A 20,990-nucleotide genomic window follows, 5' to 3' on the forward strand; every position below is an offset into this window, starting at 1 on the left:
ATCCCACCAAATGAGGGTAGATCCATCCTCATCATCGAATCTGCTCATTATACTCCACACCTGAACATAGCTATTATATGGACAACATACCCCCATATCTCAATGTCTGTACTTTGACCTGTTAAACTTTTACCCCCAATCGGGGAGATTGCAGATTATGTATTCCTTACGCCACCCGCTCCTAAACTGAACTTCGCACCCCTTGATAATTTGTACCTTATTCCCTGATAACCAGAAACTTCTATGCCTAAAACTCTGTACCGTTTTCTTTTTACTTCAACATTATCTTAATAAAATAGGTGAAAAATCTCAAAAAATAAAAGGGGGGGGGGCTCAGACTGTCACAGTGAGAAAAGACCTTATACAGTTAGACAGTGATTTTGATTCTTTCTTTTGTACCTCTATAACTAGCTAAATGACAAACATATACCTAAATTCTTAAAGTATAGGCCTTTGCAGACAGGTTTGAATATCTATATCCTAACAGGAGCAGAGCAAGCCCCTGTTCCCCAACGGCATTTCCCAGTAGGAGCACGGAGTGGGGCAGGGGAACAGTGGGAGGACTGCAGGCAGAAGGGGTGGGGAGAGGCCCCCATTTGCTCTGGCCAAGGGCCCCACAAACCCCTAATCCCTCTGTTTAGCATAAGTAGTTAGCACATATTCTAAGGCAGTGGTTCTCAACCATGGGTCAGCAGCTCCCTGGAGAGCTGTGAGCCAGTTTCAGGGGGTCCGCGAGCTGCGGTGCCCTGTGGGGAAGAAGCCCTGAACCCATGGGCGGAGTTGGAGGGGCACATGGGGGGCATTGTCCCCCAAACTGCAGAGCCCTAACCAGAGCAGGCAGTCCCAGGGACAGCTCCGCACCTCCCCCTTGCCTCCTCTCTCCCACTTTCCCAGGACCCCGTCTCGCAGCCAGGTCAAAGGCCAGAAGCTGGAGCCAGGCATTGCAGGGCAGCTGCTGCTGGTGCCATGGAGCAGTCATCCACCTCCCCTGTCTGCTGCTGGTGCTCCAGGCTCAAGGGATGCAGCAGCTCCTCAGTTCCCAGGCCCCTTTAACTGCTTGTGCAGCAGATAAGAGCTGCCTGGTGGCGAGAACCGGCTCCAGGGCTGGCAGGAGGGGGTCCCCCGGCCCCTAGCTACCCCGTTCCTGTATCCTGAGCTACCTGCACACAGCCCTTAGCTACTCCTCTCCCTGCATGCTGAGCTACCCCACTCCCTGCACCCTGAACTACCCCCATGCCTGCACACACCCTCTAGTTCAGGGGTTCTCAACCATTTTCTTTCTGAGGTCCCCACAACATGTTATAAAAACTCCATGACCCACCTGTGCCACAACTGGTTTTCTGCATATAAAAGACAGGGCTGACATTAAGGGGTGTCAAGCATGGCAATTGCCTGAGGCCCCATGACACAGAGGCCCCCACAAAACTACGTTGCTCAGGCTTCGACTTCAGCTACAGGTGACAGGGCTCAGGGCTTCAGCCCTGTACGGTGTGGCTTTGGCTTTCTGCTCTGGGCCCCAGCGAGTCTAATGCTGGCCCTGCTTTACGGACCCCCTGAAACCTGCTCGTGGCTCCGCAGGGAGCCCCGGACCTCTGGCTGAGAACCACTGCCCTAGCTATGCCTTCCTGCACCTGAGCTACCCGCACACAGCCTTTAGCTACCCCTCTCCCTGCACCCTGAGCTACCTTCCCCGCCTGCCCACAGCCCCTAGCAACCCCTCTCCTTGCACCCTGAGGTACCCCCACAACTGCACACAGCCCCTAGCTCCCCCTCCCTGCATGCTGAGCTACTCCCCGCCTACACAGTCCCTTGCTACCCCCTCCCTGCATCCTGAGCTACCCGCCCCTGCTTGCTCACAGCCCCTAGCTATGCCCTGCCTGCATTCTGAGTGATTTTTAAACTTTTTGAGCTGAGTTTCTCCTTTTCAGTTGTAATTTTTGGTTGTGCAGCCCCCCACCCGCCCCGACAAGCTAAATGGCCTGTTGAGGTGAGTCAGAGGGTAGAGGTGGCGATCCCTCCCTGGGCCCTGTTGTGCAGAGCTGGCCTCCCAAAATAGAAGTCAAACTACACCTATGGAGGGCACCCCCATGTCTGGCGCTCCACAGGGCTAAAGCCCCAAGCTCCCCAACCCCCTCCATAGATGTGGGGCCTGGGGAGTGGGGGTGCTGCAGCACCCCCAGGTTTTACGTGGGGCTCTGCTCCCGGTCCTGCATGCAGGGTCCCAGTCCCACGCCTGGGGTTCTGCTTCTGGCCCCCAACGCGGGGTCCCAGCTGCTGGCCTGACGCCCACTCCCAGCCTCGACCCCCTTACCTCTATCCGGTTCCCCCACTCCCATAGACACGGCCCTGCTCCCAGACCCTACTCTCGAGGGGCGGGAGAAGGGGTTGGTTTTCAGCACCCCCACTAGTAAAAGTGTTCCAGCGCCACTGCTCCCCTCCCCGCCCGGTGGCTGGAACCCGGACACCCCCTGCCACAGGGCCATGGAGTTTTTCTAGCATGTTTGGGGACATAGGCGCCCGACCCCCATTCTGCACCTTGTTCCCAGTCCAACCCCTTCCCCAAAGTCCCTGCCCCAACTCCGCCCCTTCCCTGCCTCCATTCCAACCCCTTCTCCAAAATCCCTGCCCTGGTCCCACCTCTTCCCCTGAGCGCGCAGCGTTCCCGCTCCTCCCACCTCCCTCCCAGAGCTTGTTACACTGCGAAACAGCTGATTTGCGGCGGCAAGCGCTGGGAGGAGAAGCGGGGACATGGCGTGCTCAGGGGAGGAGGCGGAGGTGAGCTGAGGTGAGGGAGGGGGCAGGGAGGGGAGCTTGGCTGCTGGTGGGTGCAGAATACCCACCAATTTTTCCCCTGGGTGCTCCAGCCCCAGAGCACCCACAGAGTCGGTGCCTATGTTTGGGGGGACTCAGAAAGAAAAAGGTTGAGAACCGCATTCTAAGGGATCATTCAAGGTAGAGTGGCTCAAAAGCTTGTTTCTCTTACCCAGCAGTTCTCAAACTGTGGCTCAGGAATCCAAAGTGGGTCATGACCCCATTTTAATGGGATCTCCAGGCCTGGCATTAGACTTGCTGGGGCCTGGGGCTGAAGTCAAAACCTGAGCCCCCCGTCCTGGGGCTGAAGGCGGCATTCTGGCTCAGGTTTTGGTTCCCCCCAACCGGGGGTCATGTAGTAATCTTTGTTGTCAGAAGGGGGTTGTGGTGCAATGATGTCTGAGAACCGCTGCCAACAGAAGTTGGTCCAATGAAAGATATTACTTCATCCACTCTCTCTCTCTAATATCCTGGGACCGACACAGCTGTATCTCCCCTGATTTTGTCATATGTTCTGGTGTAGATGGGGACTAAATGATTCCTATTATACTTCTCTGTGAGTCCTGTCACTTAATGCAAATAATGTGAGTTATGTCACCTGGAATGCCTTCTCTGGATTGCGTCATCAACACTGAGCTTCTTCTGAAAATCTCCACAAATCCACCAGTGGTATGACAACCATGGGAAAGCTGGTGTAAACCAGCCACTGGCATTTTTACTTCTTACGCAGCAGTGCTAGAGGACAAAGTACAGTAGTAAAAATGCCAGTTGCTGTCGACATTAGTACTCCCATTGTTTCTGTCACTGCAGCGCTACAGCAATGCTAGGAATATTTCAGAAAAAAATCCATGTAGATGAAGCAAAAGTTATGGAATGATTTGATTACCTGCAGCTTCAGTGTTATTGACAGAGAGGAACAAAGGTGAATGTGGATGGCATTCAATGGACCTCAAAGTCATTTTTCTCTGTCTTTGAATCTGAGCTCAGTATGTTGGTCATGACAGTAGAAGAGTTACTGATCAGTCCTTGCATGTAAATTGAATTTATGGACCTGTCTGTTCAACCCAAGAATTAATGAGATGAATTTAACAGGCAGTCTTTTCTCTCCCCTTCATTTATTGCTGTTCGCTCTTTTATTATCTGTTGCCCAAAAGAGAATATAAATAAAATGAATGTGAAAACCTTCTGCTATAGCAAGCCTTTAATTAAAGGAAAAACTAAGCAAGGGCAGTCACGCACAATATGCTGCAAATCCAAAGAGTAAAAAATGCTGAGAATCTCAGTAAAAACCTTGAGAACGTTAATATTTTAATGAAAATAAATATAAATAAGCCTTGGGTGAAAATACCAAAAGCAGCCATTTTCGTAATGGGTATAATGCAGAGCATCACCAATAAATTGTCAGAAGTAAAAAAATGCCATAGTTGTTATATTTTCATGGGACTCAGACCAAATCAATTATTCTTTCACCCCAATGCCCATCAAAGATATACATATCTTAATTTGGGTAAGAAAATGGTAATGCTGATTGGCAAGCATATTAAGGATCTGGTGAAACCTAAAATCACTCCCTCCCATTTGAAGGCAAAATTGATGTCAAAGTGGTCCATAGTCTTTGTATTTTACTAAACTTATTGCTGCCCCTGGATTTCCAGACTGGGGCCAGGAACTCCTACTTTCATCTTTGTCTGGCCAAATATGCACAGAGAGGTTTCCAGGTTTCCTTCCAGCTAGGGAAGTAAAATGCAAGAGGCACAGTTTGTAATGAAGGTGGAACCCACGTGTGACAATTTAAGGAATCAGTCTATGTACCATTTATGGATTTTGCGTGGGATTTTGACCTCTCTGTATGTATCTTTATTAAGCTGCAATCTCCATTTTTGACTGTAAGGATGGTCATTGTGCGTTGACTGTCTTTTTACCTCCCTCTTGGGATGAAATCCGAAGGGGGTGATAAGGGGCCACGCAGGCCTAACAATGGAGAAACCTTTAACCATGACCGAGCGCTATTCAAATGGAAGCCCCATCGGCACAGACTTGGCCGTCACCCCCGGGCAAACCACTTTGTCAAGAGATTCTGCACCTGCTGCGCCAAAGCCACTCGGCGCCATGAGTCGATCCCGCCCAGGCCCCGGCGCCCCAGTTCAACGTTGGGCCCGCCGGGGGGAAGCCCCCGCTGAGGCTCCGATTGGTCGCGGCGCTCGCCCCCTTTTGCCCCCTCCGGAGCAGAGCCGCTGCAAAACTCTCTCCCTTGCGCTACCCCCGCCGGCACCGCAGCCCGTCTAGGGGCCGAAAGCGAAAGAGTCGCAGCTCTGCTCCCCCTGCACCCCTGGGGGGCAACGAGACGGTTCTTCGCGCCTCCCTCCGCCCCGCAGCAGCACGCCCGAGACGGGAAGGCAGGAGCAGCCCGGCTGCTGCCCATGCGCCAGGCCTAGGTAAGGGATAGCGAAGCCCAGGAAGAGGCGAGGTTAGGCGCGGGGACCGACTGAATGGCCGGGCAGGTGAAGGCGGAGCCGCCTCACCTGGCCCCGGCCCCGGCCCCGGCCCCGGCCCAGGGACTTCAGGCCGCTCAGGGGCGGGCGCGAGCCGAAACACGCGTTGCCCTACTGGTTCGGAAAGCTGGGTGCGACCGAGGGGGTCGGCCACGTGGCCTGTGCTGGGGGGGGGAGGGGTCTGGCGCATGGAGACGTATCGGCTCCAGCCTGCATTTGAGGCGACCCGCTTCCACCAGAACCGCTTTAATGAAAACGCATGTCCTGTCAGTTTGGTCCCGCGCGGGACCTGTAACGAGCCGCCCGCCCCTTGTCTCCCAGCCCTGGCTGGTCCTCGCGAGTCCTAGGAGGAAAGGAAGGCGCTCCGAAGAAGGCTGAGCAATGCGCCTGCGCAGTCGGGGTCCTTGCGCGGTAGGAGACGCTGGACGAAGGAATGGGGCGGCGCCTGCGCAATAGGCAGGCCAAGTGAGCCTGATGCGAGACCTCGGCATTGCGCCTGCGCTGGTGGAGCGCAGCTGCTAGGTTGCGCCTGCGCAAAGGAGGGGGGGGGAACGACTGTGGCTGTGCTTTGTGCCTGCGCAGTAGGCGGTGGCGAGCGGGGCCGCCGTAGGGCAAAAGCATCTGTGTGGGAGGCAGGTTGGTGGGCGGCAACGGGTTCGAGGCTGAGGGCCGGGCCGGGCGGCGGTACCGCCGCCATGTTGCGGCGACTGCTCGCGGCGCTTATTCACCCTTGTTTTGTCCCCCGCAGCGGCGGCGACGGGAGCAGCATGTTCTACGCGGTGCGCAGAGGCAGGAGGATCGGAGTCTATCAGACCTGGTGAGGGTGGCTGCTTCCGGGTGGTCCCCGCTCCCCGGCCGGCTGGGGCCGCCTCCTCCCCGTACGGGGCAAGGCTGGACCCCTCCCCCCTCCCCTCCTACTAGAATCACAGAATCACAGAATATCAGGGTTGGAAGGGACCTCAGGAGATCATCTAGTCCAACCCCCTGCTCAAAGCAGGACCAATCCCCAATTTTTGCCCCAAATGGCCCCCTCAAGGATTGAACTCACAACCCTGGGTTTAGCAAGCCAATGCTCAAACCAGTGAGCTAGAGCTATCCCTCCCTAGGCCTTGCCGGGCTGGCTCCTTCAGCCCCTCAGGTCGGGGCGCCGTGTCGCCTGCGCGGCCAGGGAGCCCAGGCTTCCCCGTCGGCCCGGCGTAGGAGGAGGAGCCCGCGGGGTCCTGTCCCATCCCTGCGGCCGCCTGGCTCCGTGCTGACGGCCCGCCTGTCGCTGCTGTGTTGCAGGGAGGAGTGCCGAGAGCAGGTGAACAGGTACCCGGCCGCCAGTTTCAAGAAATTCGCCAGCGAGGCAGAGGCTTTGTCCTTTGTGGGCAGCGAGGCGCGGCAATCCTCACCCCATTCAGCAGGTAGTGCCGCAGCGAGCCCCGCCCACCCTTCCCTGCCAGGGGGCAGCGTCTGTACAGGAACATACGTTTGGCAGGACGGCCAGGGGTATCCAGTCCGGGGCCTGCTGGCAACCCCATCACAGATCTCCATGTGTATTTCTTGTTGGAATTATGCCTATTGCGATGGTGACAGCTCTTGCTCCAAGCAACTTACGCTCTAAGGTTAGGTCTCCACTACGAACCTTACAGCAGCACAGCTGTACTGCAGACATGCCAAACCTCCCCCCCCCTCCCCAAAAAAAAGCCCAAATTGGGCTTGTTTTTGGCCTAACTGGCTTGTGAGTTGCTTGTTGGCTAGTTTTTAGCTTGTTTGTTTGGCATGTTCCTTGCCGTAGCTTAAAGAAAAGGAGGACTTGTGGCACCTTAGAGACTAACCAATTTATTAGAGCATAAGCTTTCGTGAGCTACAGCTCACTTCGTCGGATGCCGTAGCTTGTTGCTCTTTTTAAAATCTGCTCCAGGCAAGCAGGGGCAAGGGAGGGAGCGAGAGTCAGGGGTGCGCAGGTTTCAGAGTAGCAGCCGTGTTAGTCTGTGTTCCAAAAAGAAAAGGAGTACTTGTGGCGCCTTGGAGACTAACAAATTTATTTGAGCACAAGCTTTCGTGAACTACAGCTCACTTCATGTTAGTCTCTAAGGTGCCACAAGTAATACTCTTCTTTTTATTGTAAGGGGAGTGATCACTTAAGGTGAGCTATTACCAGCAGGAGAGTGGGGGGAGGGGACCTTTTGTAGTGATGATCAAGGTGGGCCATTTCCAGCAGTTGACAAGAACATCTGAGGAACAGTGGGGGATGGAAGGGGGGAATAAACATGAGGAAGTAGTTTACTTTGTGAAATGATCCATCCACTCCCAGTCTCTATTCAAGCCTAATTAATTGTATCCAGTTTGCAAATTAATTCCAATTCAGCAGTCTCTCATTGGAGTCTGTTTTTGAAGTTTTTTGGATGGATCTAATCACAAAGAGTGTTGGGATTCTTAGGGATTGGCTTGTATGGGCCTTGTCTTTTGTCTTATTGTGAAAGTTGGGGTGCTTATTTACTGCATGAAAGTTGGCAGCTGTGCTGTACTGCTGTAAGGTCTCCCGTGTAACTGCTCTTCTGCCAGCATAATTAAACCACCTCCAACGAACGGCATTAGCTATCTTGTCAGGAGCTGCCCACACTAGCACTTTTGTCAGTGAAATTTATGCCCGTCCAGGGTATGCTGGTTTTTTTTCACAACTCTGACCAACAGAAGTGTAGTGTAGACAAAGCCTAAGGCCTGGTCTGCACTTAAAAATTGGGTTGACCTAGCTACATCCCTGAGGGCTGTGAAAAATTTCACACCTGGAGTCATGTACTTAGGTCAATCTAACCCCCTGTGTAGATCTAGGTCAGCTGCACAATTCTTCCATTGCTCTAGGTACCATCTCTGAGAAGTGGATTAGCTATGTTGATGGGATCTCGATGTAGGAAGCACCTATGCTATGGCACTACAGTGGCACAGCTGCAGCATTGTAGTTGAGCTTCAGTACTGTGGACATACTTTTAGTATCTGACAAGAGACAGAATCGTACCGGTAGATGGGGAGTACAAGTAAACAATGAGACAGTATAGGTCGCCATGAGAAGCAGTGGTCTCAGCACACCAAAGCTTCATCTTAAAAACCAAGCTAGGTTTCTTGTCCTCACCACAATTGGAAGGCTGTTCTGGAACTAATGGGTATTGCTTCCAAAGCAACAGCAGGTAAAAGTAGGATATGATAGTCTGATTTTTCTGAGATGCAGGAACCCCCACAACTTCCTCCCTGCTCAGCATCTTTGAAAACTATACCATGTTGTGTGGTATATATTATATTTTGCATCCTATAACTCAGAGGCCCTCAAACTGTGGGGCATGCCTCCGTAGGGGGGGGCATGGAGGAAAGTTCAGGGGGCATAGTGGGGCCCGGGCCTGCCATCCGGGGGGTGGGGAAGAAGTGCCACCCCAGCACTGGTCCAGCTTCCAACTGTGGCGGGGGGGGGGCGGGGGACAGATAGATTCCATTACTGGTAAGGGAGGGATGTGACAAAAAGTTTGGGGACCACTGTTATAATTGAATGTAAATCAGTTGCTGTTGCACAGAGGGACTGATGAATTACTGTCAGACAAACTTCTTTTATCATGAAGTTAACTAAATATTTCCATAAATTTTCCCTAATGTTATAGTTGAAGGGGTGTTTAACAAGCATGTCCTCTGCTCTTCTTCCACTGCTACAAGAGCACTGGAGACTCTCTGATTGTAAACACGTGTGGTTTATTTATGGTGTTCTCCCTCACCTTTGCAGCATCTTATTTACAACAGTATATCATCTTTAATCCCCTAGTTAAGGATAGGAAAAGTGGGAAATCTCTCTTGGGACTAACTCTGAGACACTGTTTCTCTCCCCCTGTGCTTATCTACCTTCTGAGCTAATGAGTTTATTAGCCTATAGCTCTCTGCAGCCCATCCCCAATCTGTCCATTAGTCACACTGTCATAATCAGTTTACTTCCAGGCAGCTAATTGGAGATACAGTGACCAGAGTGGTAGTTCATCTGCTGTTGCCTAGCACTCTGTCACAGGGTGGCAGTTTCAAAAAGGGCCCAGCACTGGCTTTTAATGGTAGCAGAGTTAAGGCAATGCTGAGTGCTTCTGAAAATCTGCTCTGAGCCTCATCTATCCTCAGTATCTAATAAAATATACAGGATAAGGGAAAAATCAAAAGATGGCTTTGGATTAGTTATGTGAGTATTATTTCTGTGCAAATTTAATACTCAGTCTTAGTATTGAACTCCTCTTAAGTTTATTTCATTATGCTACTGCTGGATTTTTCATTTCCAATTATCAATTTTATTTTAATATATTTACTCCTGTTTAAAAATATTGCCACAGATAAAAATATCCAGGAAACACAAAAGCAAATTTCTAACATTAAACATGAAGCTATGTTCAGCTATACACAATATAGAAATACTACATGTGTGCAACATGGCTACGTTAATTTATGAACCTTAATGCTGAAATTTAACATAGCGTTAATGATGACTTCTACGTTATTTGTGTTCCCTCTTTAAAAAAGAAATTGTTGGGGATTAAAGGTATGGTGTGAAATTTAACATGGTACTTCCGCCAGAATGTCTTCCCTAGAAGTTATTTGTTAAACTACTAATACTACTACAATTAGGCATGCATATTGTAACTTAACTTTTTTTTTATATATATATTTGTGTATAATGATTTTTTCCTAAGTTACCAGTGGCATATCTAGTTTAACGCAAAAGAGTGACAGTTACTGGAATGAACTGGAAACAGCAAGCCCAAGTTACAGCACATGCAAGAGACCATATGAGCAGTCTTCTGAGGAAGAACCTAACAAAAAACATGTAAAATACAATGAGACATACTCGGCACCTTCAGTGAGCAAAGATAAATTCTCATATATGGGTAAGTCTCTTTGGGACTACAATTTATTGAAGTACATTGCATGAATATAAAGTATTTTAAACAGAGTATTTAACAGCTCCCTAAAGTTACTTCTCTCGCTAACAGCCAAAACCTGGTTCAAGTTGAAATTCTCTAGTGTGAAGCTTTGGCATGTTTTTTTCTGTGAGAAGCCCTCAACTCTTGCTGCTTGGTTTAACAGTGTAGATCTAACCTTTACGGTATGCCTGGAATGTTGCCTCTTCTAGCCCCTAGTCCTCCCTAATGGGTGATCCAGGTAGGGCATTGAAGAACCTTTTATTGTTTTGCGCGAGAGAACTGGATATCTGAATGCAAGCATTACAATCTGGCTTTCTAATGGTAATGTTTAGAGTGCCTTCAGAGCAATAATTTAAGTAATCTTATGGTCAAGCATATTTTGAGTATACAAGACTAGCCATTATTACATAGCTTGATTTGGCGACTGTAGACAGGTTGAAATAATGTTTTAACTGATACAGAACCATGTCAGAACCCTGAGTAAATACACTTGCGTGAACACATTTAAACATGTACTTTAACTTTTCATTGCGGCTGATGGCCATCTTAGAAAAATGAGATGGGACCTGGAGTTGAGGGCATGAAGCTCTTCCACACAAGAATCTTCTTCAGGGTTGGCAAAAATTTAAGCTCTTGTGAAAAAGGTGGGGCTAAAATTATTTTAGAGATTCTACAGCAGTGCAAATGATATACAACTTCTGTGTGTAGAAGTTGCTAGAGCATTATTAGAGGAAATACGTTAACAAACAATTTTATGTATTTCAAAGAGGCTTATGCCTTTGAACAACTGAAAATTGTTTTGTGACTTTTTAAATAGGTTGCATGTATCCATCTCTTGCAGGTGACTCTGTAGTTGTTTATACAGATGGCTGCTGCTCAAGTAATGGGCGTCGTAAGGCACGTGCTGGAGTAGGAGTCTATTGGGGACCAGGCCACCCTTTGTAAGTAATTTTGAGATCATAGTTAAATCATTTGCTGTACAAAATCTTACTAATATTGGTCTTGTGTAATTCAACACTTAAATTGTATGGCCTTTAAATTCAGCGAGTTCAGAATGCAAAATGCAGTTACTTGACTGAGACTTTCACCAAATTAGATAAATAATGAGCTAGAAAGAATAAACTCAGTTATTAAATTGGAATATTGAATCACAGCCATCACTGAATGCAGAAATAAAGGTGCCTGTAGAGGTTAGAAATGTAGGCAAAATATAACAAGACTCACCTTGCATTTGCCCAGGCTAATATCTTGGGGAAGGTTTAATTTAGGCTCTCATTAAGTGGTTTCACAAGTTTACATGTAATTATATTAAATTGACTGATTTGTTCTCAACGTGCAGTAGGAACAGGGCCGAGCATGCCCAAAATTCAGATTGTTTGCCATTTAAAAATTTTAGTCCCCCTGAAGGTGAGATTTTAGTTATGCCCCAATCTGTGGCTATACACTTCCGCAGTAGTGTGAACCACTGATGTATTTTGTGTTGCTTTTAAACAGAAATACTAGTGATAGGCTTTCTGGACGGCAGACGAATCAAAGAGCTGAAATACATGTAAGTTGTGGAGTTTTAAAATTGTTTTATACTTGTGGAAAAGAATCGAGCACTATGATGCCACACAACTTAATTAGCTGCAGAAGCTCCTAGATATTTTCACATTCAATTTAGTTTTAGTAGGGCTCTGCTGTGAGGGATTTAGCAATGATACAAGTCAAAAAGGAAGCTGCTGATTCTGCTAACAGTATTTCTGCATAGGAGTTGGCAGAGTTGCTTTCTGGAACTCCCATTGGCTTATTCTGTTTCTTGGGTTTCTACCTCAAATATATTTGTATTTAGTTCTATTTATCCGTCTCAAGGAAGATAGCTCAGAAGTAGAGAGGAGTTCAGAGACAAATGATGGCAAGACTTTTATGTGAAAGATAACATTAGGACTGTTCAGTTTTAGATACGAAATGAACAATAGTGGGCATGGTGGAGGTCTACAGAACAATATCAGTGTAATGAAGATAAAATGGTGCTCCTATTCGAAAGAAAAGGAAAATCCAATGAAATTGAAAGGACATTCAGAAATGATACAAGGAAATACTTTTTAACTAACCTTTTAAACAACAAAATATCACTGATGTCAAGAGCTTAGGATTCAAAACAGCATTAGACATTTATGTGGATAATCAGAACATCCACAGTTCTATTAGAGGAAAATAGCCAGGATATAAACCCTCACGGTTGAAGGGGTTAGCTGGCAGGATTAAGAAGTTTTTTCTGTGGACTAGTTATTCCATAATTGGCTTCTCTGTCTTCCACTGAGGCACGTTGTATCCTGTCTCTGACAGACTTCTAGACTGTGGGACTTCTGATATGTTCCTGCAATTTTTGTGTGTCTTCACACTAAATTCTCTAGTTGTATTTCTTCTGTATGTATTTTTTTGTTCACAATCTTCTGAATTATGATTGAAACACATCCTTTAGGCAGCCTGCAAAGCAATAGAGCAAGCAAAGAGTCAAAACATCAAGAAACTGGTTATTTACACAGATAGCAAGTTCACTATAAATGGTAAGTTAACTATTTCAGCTCTGCTGTGTATTGAATGTAGAACACATACCTTCACTGTATAAGCCCTACAAATCTGTTTCTGTAAAATTGGTGTGTGAAGGCATTTTGCATAACTCATTTCAATTCCCAGTAACAGCAGGGAAAAGAACATCCTCCATAGCTTGCCAAAATCATATCCACTGTTTTTGTATCAAACTCTGGAATAGACAGGATACCTGGTTTAGCAAGTAATGTAGGAAATATTTTAAAATATTGGATACTGAACCTCTATAATAAAAAATATTCTGGCAGAAGCAAAGGGTGCAATATACAAAATGGTGTATTAATTTTAATACCAAACCCTATAAATGTAGGCTGTATATCTGAAAAGTGGCCAGCAAGTAGTATTAGGAAAATGGCTGTTCTCTCCCCCCCCCCCCCTTTTTTTTTTTTTTTTGCTTTGATACAAAAACAGAACCTGAAACACTTCAAGATTGTTCTGCTTGTTTTTACCTCTATAAATGTTGTTCAAGTCTATCCTTCCCTGGTTTAAATGGAAGACTGCTGGAGGGCGCTGTCTCCCAATGTATATTGTGAGGTTTCACCTTAGGGGTTAGGATGTTGAATTTTTTACAAGACCTCCTATAAGTAGTAGGCAGTGGCTTTAATGTGTTCTCTAATAGACCTAACCCTTTTTCCCCTCAGTTACTCAGCTTTCAGTTCTTTGTGATTTATAATTTCAGAGTATAGGAATATCCAGAATTTCTAACATGAAAGCAGATGGAGAAAAAACATTTAGATCTTTTATACATCATAAAGAAGTAAAAGGCACAATTGCATCTTGTTCTTTGCTGGTCACGTCTAACAGACTAGATCCCAGAGTCCTTTTTAATTTTTTGTTGTCTGAGCACAAGCTCTTGATGGGAATTCCTGAGAGCTAATAAATTAACAATCACTTTGTCTTTGGCAAGTCAATTTGTCTGCCTCAGTTTTTCCCATTGTAAAATGTGAATGTTAACTGCTGGCTTTGGGATGATGTTGATACAACTTTGTCTTGAAAGCACTTAAATGTATGTCCTTAATGATTTGGGCACAGTATCAAGTCAGGCTTCCTTGTTGATCAGATAATTGAATGAGATTCTTTGTGTAATTGGTTTTTTATCTATACTTTCCAAAATATGAGAGGCTCTTGGCAGAAGAATGACTTTATATGATTTTTGCATGGGGGAGGAGGGTGAGAAAACTTTCATCTTTCTGTTTTTCCCCCCAAAGCATGAGCCAGCAGCTCAGAGGGCAAATGAGCTGGAAGTAATCTGCTACCTCCTCTAAGGGGTGATGCCCACACCCTGAAGAGGCCAAGGAGCTACTGGACAGGGAAAGGGGGATGCTTGGGTGGAAGAAGAGATGCAGGAGCTGTCCTGTTTTCTCACTGTCTTCCTATGCAGTAGCCACAAGTTATTTACATTCCTGCTGAATTTTAAAAATATATCCAGTTAGTTACAGTTTCCAATTACAAGTTAGTCTTCCAATAAAATGTTAATTTGTTTTTCCATAGGTATAACAAGTTGGGTAGACAACTGGAAAAGTAACGGCTGGAGAACAAGCACAGGAAAAGATGTAATAAATAAAGAAGACTTTGAAAGACTTGATAAGCTTTCAGAGGGAATGGAAATTCAGTGGGTGAGTAACAGGGTGGATTTGATTTAAATTCACCCATCAAAATTCAGGTTAACAATTTTACCCTCTAGACCGTGGTGGGCAAACTACAGCCCGGGGGCTGCATCCGGCCCTCCAGACGTTTTAATCCAGCCCTCAAGTTCCCGCCAGGGAGCAGGGTCCGGGACTTGACCCACTCCAGCCAGGGAGTGTGTTCGGGGGCTTGCCCCACTACACACGGCTCCCAACGCCTATGCGTAGGGCCAGCGAAGGGGCTTTGCACGCTGCCCGTACAGTTCCCATTGGACGGGAACCGTAGCCCATGGGAGCAGCAGGGGCAGAGCAGCACACAGAGTCACCAGGCCACGTCTCTGCATAGAAGCTGGAGTGGGTACATGCCGCTGCTTCTAGGAGCTGCTTGAGGTAAGCACTGCCTGGAGCCTGCACCTCTGACCCCCTCCTGTACCCCAACCCCCTTCCCCAGCCCTGATCCCCCTTCATCCTTCCCTCCACATCCCTCAGTCCCAGCCTGGAGCACCCTCCTACACCCTAGCTGGAGCCTTCATCCCACCCCAACCCCCAATTTTGTGAGCATTCATGGCCCGCCATACAATTTCCATACCCAGATGTGGCCCTTGGGCCAAAAAGTTTGTCCACCCTGACTCTAGACCTTTTACACACTGCTCAATTTTTCTTTCATACATTTTATCCAGCAATTTGCCTGTGACATCTGCTCTGTAGGGTGGTCTGTATCCTGGCATTAATGACTGAACCATGTTAATGAAGTGTGGGTTCTCAATCATACAGAAAGGAGAGTTTATTGCATAAACAAACCAGGCAATTTTTTCATCAGTTACCTTTTTTTTTTTTTTTTTTTGTAATCTGCTGGTTCTTATCACAAATTTATCTATGGTTGTTTCTGGATGATGGAGATTTTTTTTTTTTTTTCCTTTTTGCCACAGGTTATATACAGTGGCTATGTGACATACATGATGTGACTGAAACACTATCATTGGCAGATAACTCTGAAACTATAGAAAATGATGGTGATCTTGAAGGTAGATAGTCTTCAAAATCCTGTAGGTTGAGGATGGATTCTCCTAAACAAAATAAGTCAATGCAGTTATTTAATTATTACCATACTGCTCATTTAGTATTGCTCATTTAGTATTTACTCATTGCATTCACTGACGCTCGGTACTACTTTAAAGGTGAAATTGAAAAAAGATTAGCTGAAATAGGCAGTTTATTTTTTTTATCACAACTTACTGAAATGGTAGTAGCATAGAGTAACAACTATATTTTTTGCTCAAACATGAGAATTCAAGAGTAGTCCAGAAGGAAGACTGACAGTCCTTGAGAAAGAAGTATGAAATAAAAAGTTTACCAACCTGAAGATCCTGCATGTTCAGGCATGTTCCTTTCATCATCTTCAATGCAGTTTCCTCCTGAGAAGGAAGGGAGCAACTGGGCCTTGCATTTCTTTGTTTTGCATTTTGCACACATGCCTGTCTTACCCACAGGTAGAGGAACTTCATTAAAATATTCCCAAACTGGGTCTCTTTTACGGCCTGCTGCCATTATAGGTTTTACTTTCCAGTGAGAGAATGGTATGGTAGATTTCAGATCAATGAAGGCTATGTTCAGAAAGACCTCAAGACTTCTGGAATATGCTGCTCAAACAGGTTCACTTTTGTTTCTATTGCCTGTCCCTCTGTTCTCACATTTTATCTCCAGACTTCTCCTTGTCCAGTTCTATTCTGACCCCAACAGTCTTCTATTCATTGAACTTTTTGAAACTTTGCACTTTTAGAGGGTGGTAAAGGATTGACTCTGTACACACATTTGCAGAGGGACAATAGGGATCTGTTATTTCTCACTTCTAAATATTTTATTTATTTATTTATTTATTTTATTAATAAACTAATTTATTAAACTAATATTTATTTTAAAACATTTTTGCTGTTAATAAGCATGTTATCTCTGGAGACACAAATCCACAGTTTGAGAACTGCAAAACTGAGCATCTCTGATGCTATCTTCTAGACTGAGCACTGCGTCCTATTGGGTAAATAGAAAGATTAACCTAAATAATCTGTACGGAAGCCCCTGGAACCCCATAAGATTGGGTCCCTAATCCATGAACTATTGGAACTCCTTTCCAAAACTTTTCTTAAACATTACATGAATATATTGCCTCATACTATAGAATTAGAATTTATAATCCCTCTTACATGATGAGATATCTTTGAGCTATAATATATCTTAATTAAAACTATTTTTAGATTTTTTTTTCCTCAAAAAGCATTTTATCAAAAAAATCGGATTTTTTTTAATTGGTTTTTATCCACCCTGGTGAGTAATTTTGGTGTTAAGTGTTACTGAATAAGCGCTACTAACTTAGGTTCTTTTGCCTCAAAAATATTTTACACATTTTCACAAATAAGAGCATCATAAGGAATTTTAGTAAATGTAAAGCTACCATGAATCCAGAAAAAGTACAAGGTAAAATTATTAGCTCCATCCAAAAATAAGTCAGTAAGATGGTTACCACGTATACATTTAAGAAATACCCAAAAGGATCTACAGATCCTATCCAACAATATACTTAAACATTTGATCGCTATATTGCCTCCCAAGAAAAGCCCCACACTGTTAAAGCTCTAGGGATTTCCAGAAAAGGGAGCAAGCTCGGATCAAACAAGAATACATGAGAAACTAACAGAGGAGGTTTAGGGCTGAAGGTCAAAAATTTAAGATAAGATTCTTAAATTAGTCTTCAGCGGTGTGTAAGTTGATACAGTAAACTTTTACTTTAGCAGAACTGGTCAGTTGCCAGCAGGGTGCCAAACAAACTGTCTAACTCAGATTTTCTGTGGTATATTCAAGGCTTTTCCAATAATATTAGAAGCATGAATATGGCAGTCCTTAGAATACCCATGTTAGCTCTCAGTTTGGGAAGAACTCTATCTCAAACATAGAAGTAGGATACAGTAGCTTTTACTGAGTAACTAGTGATAGTATTTTAAATTCAGTCTGAAACCTTTAACTTTTCTAGTAGCAAATAATGCAGCATTGAGAACAACATACTGTCCCCATAGCCACGTTTCTAATTATTCTAAATTTGCCTGTAACCTTCCAGAGATACCTAATTCGGAAACAAATCTCTGCACCATTGCCTTTATGGCTAGTGAAACAGAATCGAAGGAAATGTACCATTAAGTAATCCCTACAACAATAGAGTGGGCATAAGTGGAAACTTATACGTCTCTTGGGGGATTTTCCTAAAGGAAGTTCCTTCCCTTATTGTACTTCACTGATGTATTCTGTTCAGATGTCAAAGGCTAACTAGATATTGTCTCCTCCACCTTGTCTCACTAGTAGAAATGTAATCTCCAGGTTGCAGTTAAGCAAACAACTTTACTGAACTAAAATTTAAATCTGTTGTCTTTTATGTAACTTCCCCCTGGCTCTAAACAAAGCAAACCTCCAAATACAGCAGAAAATCCATTTGACAGTGGCTGGAGCACTGTATTCTGGCACTTCAGGGAGGGAGTCCTGGCTTTATAGGTTTCCCCTCTACACTCCCTCTCCAGTAGTGCTGCATTGGGAATAGAATTGGTGGAACTGTTCAGATTTTAACAAAACAAATCACAACAATAAGAGGAGTGTCCTGTGCTAGTCTGAAAACCAGATAGTGCTGCATTTCATGAACTTGGAACTTAAGTGAGAGTTGAGAATGTTGCTGGGTTTGGGATATGGCCAGAAATGGTGGCAGAGCTTATATTACCGCCTTCAAGTGAGACTGCCATATGTAAAGAAGTAAATGACTTATTTGAGCTAATAAATCCTGGGCTGTTCCTGGAGCACTGAGTTCATCTGCAACTGGTGTAGTAACATTTACTTCTAGTCTAGACCTCAGAGCAACAATCTGCCTTTGTCACCTCAGGGTGAGACCGCCACATGTTGCTGCACATGCTCTGTTTGAGACCACTGGAAAAATGAAGCTAGTACAGAATACTGCTTTTAACTTGTTTAAGAAGGGTTTCATGTCAGCAGCATGTGAAGCCAGTCTTCCAGGATTTAAGGATGGTGTTCAGGGTGTTGACTTTATCCAGGAAAGCCCTAAATGAGTCCTTAATTTTAAAACTTTTTTTCCTCTTGCTTCTACTGCCAGAATGTGCGTGTAACCTTCTGGACGTAATGCAGAGCCCATCTTGTTCCTGCACCTTCAAACTTCTGGGGAGGGAAATGACTACGGGTTGGAAAAGTTTGGGTTTATAATTGCTAGTGCATATTAATTGTATATATATTTTTTAAATTATTTTTTGCATTCATAATGTATGGAGTGGGCACTCAGAGGGTATCTGCTTATTGAAGCTTACCTACATTTTAATAAATAAAATTAGGCTCTGACTCTGAGATAGGAACCAGTTAAAGGTTTCAGAGTAGCAGCCGTGTTAGTCTGTATTCGCAAAAAGAAAAGGAGTACTTGTGGCACCTTAAAGACTAACAAATTTATTAGAGCATAAGCTTTCGTGAGCTGAAGTGAGCTGTAGCTCACGAAAGCTTATGCTCTAATAAATTTGTTAGTCTTTAAGGTGCCACAAGTACTCCTTTTCTTTTTGCGAACCAGTTAAAAGAATCCTAGTTGTGAGAAGCCTGCTATATGCAGAAGCAATCACTTAATGCTCTAGAAAGGTGCTGTTATACTTGGGATTAATAAAGACTGACCAGGTGATCAGATCTCGTGTATTTGGTGTGGTCTCTTGACTATTGAATCTTGGTAGTGTGTTGAGTCAAATAACTGTAGACTTATCTCTCAACAGATGCATGTTCCTGGTCATGCTGGCTTTACAGGAAATGAAGTGGCTGATAGACTTGCAAGAGAAGGAGCTGGAAAACAAAACTCCTAGCATGCTATCGAGACTAGAAAACTTTGTTCTTGCTAACTAAAGACTGTTTAAGCCATAAGACATACCTTCTTTCAGTGTGAAAACTTCCTGTTGGAATGTTCAAAATAAGTTTAATTTAAACTTTTTGTTGTAACTATCCTTATCTTATTTCTGGTTTAAAAATTTTAAATATATGCTGTCCTGTATAAACACACCTACTTTTTTTTAAGAGTGTTCAGGTTAATTGGTTAATCGCTGCTTTGTTGGTAGAGGCTTACTGAACATTCAGATATTGGTAAAAGTAAGGTGTTTTTTAGTTCCATTTGCCACAGTACCTGATAAGAATTTTTTTAGATGTTCCATAACTGAGATGAAAACTTTAGGTTTTGCAAAGTATAATTGTTTCAAAAAGTTTATGAAGGGAAATACGTTGCAATGTGAATGATAGACGTTTTCTCTTTACCAAGAGTATTGAAATAAATTTAAACTTGAAAAGTTTGTTAGTATGTTTTTAAGCAAATAGTGTAGAAAATAGCAAAGTGCAATGGCAATTATTTGAACTGCATAATCCTATAAAACATAACTTCCCCCACTGAACCTTCTCAAATGCTAATAAGTGTTTGTTTGTGTGTTAGCTTGTAAGAGTATTAGGGATGTAAATATCGGTTAAAAAAGTTAACTGGTTAAATGATCAAAATTATACCATTTAACCGGTTAACCATTAACCTAAGTCGCTCAGGCGGGCAGGGGCTGGGCTCTAGGTGGCCCCACTCCAGCCGGCCGCCGGGATAAACGGTTAAGGCCCAGATAACGGTAAGCCTAATGCTTACTGGTTAACCTTTTACATCCCTAAATAGTATCCAGATAAGCTACTGTAAAGTATTTGTTCATCCACACTTACAGAGGTAACAATCAACAAACTAGGTTGCAGGGAAGTGTTAGACAGGCTTCCTTTTCCAGCCACTTGAATTTCAAGTCCCCTGTAGACTTTGCTTCCAGCTTCTTCCTGAAGCAGCCTCTAACTGGCCCCTTGTCAGTTATTGCCATCACAAAATGGGCTCCTGAGTGACTTCATACTGAAAACTGCCATGTTGACTATTACATTGTTTTACACCTGTTCACTGAGAGTGATTGTTTCACACTCAAATCCATGTGCATTCTGGTGACTTTCATGCTGGTCAGAGTCTTCTCTACATATAACCATATCATGTAACATACTACTTAATTCCTGCTTTTTTGCCTGCTTTTGCAAATTTGTTCCTGTGCCACATTTGTGTTCCCACTGTTTTTTTCTGCCCCCTGCTTTTCTAGCACTATCATGCTTTTCAAGTTATTTTGCTGTTTTTCCTCTTCTTAAACCTTTATAATTTTTGTTCTGTTTCCCTCTCCCCTATGTCTGTCCCATTCTTCTTTCCCCATGAACAAGAATTTAACACATTCTTCTCTTTTTGTGTTCTTTGTCCTGACATGCTCACCCCCTCTCTTGCTGCACTGTTAACCCCATTCCTGCCTCATTTCTATTTTTTTCTCTCTCTACCTATCATCTGATTCTGCTGACCTCATTCCAATTGATTTCCTTTCTTTCGGTCCCATTCCAAACATACTTTACTGCTCACAATCTCTATACATTGCTCTCTACCTTACTCTGTTTTCATGGTCATTCTTCCATATCAGCCTCCCTTT

At 44.7% G+C, this 20,990-nt stretch overlaps 1 protein-coding gene across 6 annotated transcripts; it reads left to right on the top strand.

Annotated features, from left to right (window-relative positions):
* Positions 1–5,146: 5,146 nt before the first annotated feature.
* On the top strand, positions 5,147–19,703 carry RNASEH1 (ribonuclease H1). 6 transcript variants are annotated; one of them, XM_043510292.1, is made up of 9 exons: positions 5,147–5,278; positions 6,052–6,120; positions 6,588–6,709; positions 9,998–10,192; positions 11,070–11,169; positions 11,723–11,777; positions 12,693–12,777; positions 14,312–14,436; positions 19,242–19,703. In XM_043510292.1, the coding sequence occupies exons 2-9, from the start codon at positions 6,071–6,073 to the stop codon at positions 19,326–19,328; spliced, it is 819 nt and encodes a 272-aa protein (XP_043366227.1). In that variant the 5' UTR covers positions 5,147–5,278; positions 6,052–6,070; the 3' UTR covers positions 19,329–19,703. The 6 variants fall into 6 exon arrangements, with proteins under 6 accessions (XP_043366227.1, XP_043366229.1, XP_038251182.1 ...); XM_043510294.1 differs by having other exon boundaries at positions 5,210–5,277; positions 6,048–6,120; XM_038395255.2 differs by lacking the exon at positions 5,147–5,278 and adding an exon at positions 5,854–5,939.
* The last annotated feature ends 1,287 nt before the right edge of the window (positions 19,704–20,990 follow it).

This window comes from Dermochelys coriacea, chromosome 3 (genome assembly GCF_009764565.3).
Source record: "Dermochelys coriacea isolate rDerCor1 chromosome 3, rDerCor1.pri.v4, whole genome shotgun sequence".
NCBI lineage: Eukaryota > Metazoa > Chordata > Testudines > Dermochelyidae > Dermochelys > Dermochelys coriacea.